This window comes from Aplysia californica, unplaced genomic scaffold, assembly GCF_000002075.1.
Source record: "Aplysia californica isolate F4 #8 unplaced genomic scaffold, AplCal3.0 scaffold00436, whole genome shotgun sequence".
Classification (NCBI taxonomy): domain Eukaryota; kingdom Metazoa; phylum Mollusca; class Gastropoda; order Aplysiida; family Aplysiidae; genus Aplysia; species Aplysia californica.
The window spans coordinates 522256-524815 of NW_004797706.1; the positions used below are offsets into that span (position 1 = coordinate 522256).

The following is a 2560-nucleotide window of genomic DNA, read 5'->3' on the forward strand; positions in this document are numbered from 1 at the left end:
CATCTAACTAGGTGTAAGGTCGAACCGGAACAGTGCAAGTGAACTAGTGGTTATAAAAGACTTGAAGACAATAACTATTGAGTGGCAAAAACTATGAGATTATAGGGTTGGGGCGTGTTTGAGTTAGAAAGAATTATAGCCTGATAGGGAAGTCAAGAAGGGAGGGAGAGTGAGGGAGGGAGAGTGAGGGAGAGAGATACAGGGGGAGAGAGAGGGAGAGAGGGAGGGGGAGAGAGATACAGGGGGAGAGAGAGGGAGATAGAGGGGGAGAGAGGGGATAGTGAGGGAGAGAGAGAGAGAAGGAGAAAGGGGGGAGAAAAAAAGAGAGGTTGAGCGAAAATAACATGATCTGATTGTCTTAGAATTCGTACCAAGCTCCTCATTATGAGCAAAGCTAATTATTCTAAAGAACCTTAAGCCTTTTTGTTGAGTCACCAGCTTATCATCCTGTCTTTAAAGTATTACAAATATCGAAATGAATTCACGAACAAAATAATTTACACTTTGCAGATCCAAGTGGGCGAATTGGAGTCTCAAATGCAAACATACATACATACCTAATGTTAAAAGGAATACCTAAAGTTCAAACACAACAGTATTAATATAAAGAACATCAAATTACAATGTAACACCAAGTTTTAGTAGAGGTTTTACGGCGCTCTCAACTGCATAAGGTCATATGAGCGCCAGAAGATTAGAGATGTTACAAGAGAGTAACAAAGATTTTTTAAAAAGAAGAAGGGGCGATAGATGTTTGATAGGAAAGAAAAAGCAAACCACACCAGAGCACCCGCCAGCCACCCACAATGTAACACCAATGGAGAAGAAGTAGACAAACAGGACATTGCTGGACACCACAGTACAAGCCCTATACATGTATTGTGGGCTTGGATCATCGCTTATTAATAATAATAAATAGCATTTGTATAGCGCATATCCCCACTCGAAAGCAAGCTCTATGCGCTTTACAGTATATTATTACCCCAGCAACTGTCTCTCTTGTGGCCATGATTATAAACTTGTACAATTTACCATTTGGAGCACTTCTTTATGTATTGCCCTTGATACTCACCAGTAGAGAAAACAAGCACGGTGTTGTCCCACAGACCTTTGTCCTTGAGCGCCTGAGTTAGGTTGCCCACACCTTCGTCCAAGACAGAAACCATACCTGGTGGGGAAAATATCGTACTTGTCAATTTTATCCTCCACCCCCACCCCCAACCACCTCCTTTTCATCATCCCCTCCACATGTCTCAACCACATTATTTAATGATGCAAGCTCTCATTCTGCCGTTTAGCCTATTTCAACTTTTAGTTTTAGTTTTAGTAGAGGTTTTACGGCGCTCGCAACTGCATAAGGTCATATGAGCGCCAGAAGACTAGAGGTGCTACAAGAGAGTAACAAACATAAAAAAGAAGGGAGAGGATAAGGACGATAGATGTTTGATAGGAAAGAAGAAGCAAACCACACCAGAGCACCCGCCAACCACCCACATTTCAACTTTATCAACGGAATACATCACATCTACACACGTTTCTCTCACGTTTGACATACCGACAGTCTTCGCCGAATTATCATTTTTCACATCCCAGAAAATTGGACCTGAGAATACTTAGGAATTTTTCTCCAGCATTGCAGACAGTAACACAGCTCTGGACAGGGTGGAGATAGATCTAATGTTATACATAAACACGAAGCCCAAAAGAAGAAAAGTTGGAAGAAGTCGAACCAGTTTGGTTCATTCAGTTACATTGACGAAACTGTTGACAATGCCTGGCCCAGTGTAAACACCGAGTCGTTTTCCCACCGTTTAAAGACATTACTTATCCAGCACCAATGTCGTTTTTAAAAGACATACAGAATGGTTCAACAGTTTTCGTTTTTTATAATTATTTTTCTGGGTAGATTCAGTTACACGTAAACATAACAAAGCCCTTTAATACAGGTAGGTGTGGAATCCAGCATTGCATCTTTAAGCACTGAATGAGTCTATTGTCTCCCATTGACATACCTGCGTATATTCTTCGGTTCTCGTCCTGGATGTGTCTGTACTGTTTCTCGTATTTCTCCGGCACCTGTAGCGGGCCGTGGACAGACTGGTAGGCCAGGTACAGGAACAGGGGCTGGGGATGGGCGAAGGTAAAAGTGTGAGGGAGGGAGGGAGGGAACGCGGTTCATGCAGACACAATTGTACAGTCCATATATGATGTACAAAGACCAATATACTGACGTTTATCACGTAAAGGCTCAACCAGAATTCTTCAAATAACTTGCTAAAGCTAGTTCAAGTTGAATGCATCTATATATAATTATTTATCTATATATTGATTGATCTATCTATCTATCGATCTATCTATAAATCAATAAAGTGTGTAGTGAACCTACCGCTTTTCCTTTCAGACACCAAATTTCATAACCCAACGTCTCCTTCCATTCCCATCCTTTCGCAGCTCTATATTCCCCTCGCTGATTCTTCTACTACCTGTTCACCCTTCACTTCCATTCCCATGTTATATAATTATATCCCCTCCCTTTCACTCGCCATACCCAAACCTTTGT

General features: G+C 41.6%; 1 protein-coding gene across 1 annotated transcript in view; it reads right to left on the reverse strand.

Moving 5' to 3' along the window:
* Positions 1–2560, reverse strand: part of LOC101848453 (arylsulfatase J-like) — a 12916-nt gene that overhangs the window by 3256 nt on the left and 7100 nt on the right. The window contains exons 3-5 of the mRNA XM_035971434.1: positions 2013–2124; positions 1073–1168; positions 558–576 (exon numbers count right to left, since the gene is read on the reverse strand). Of these exons, the coding sequence (XP_035827327.1) occupies positions 558–576; positions 1073–1168; positions 2013–2124 (227 nt within the window). The remainder of the gene's footprint in view (positions 1–557; positions 577–1072; positions 1169–2012; positions 2125–2560) is intronic.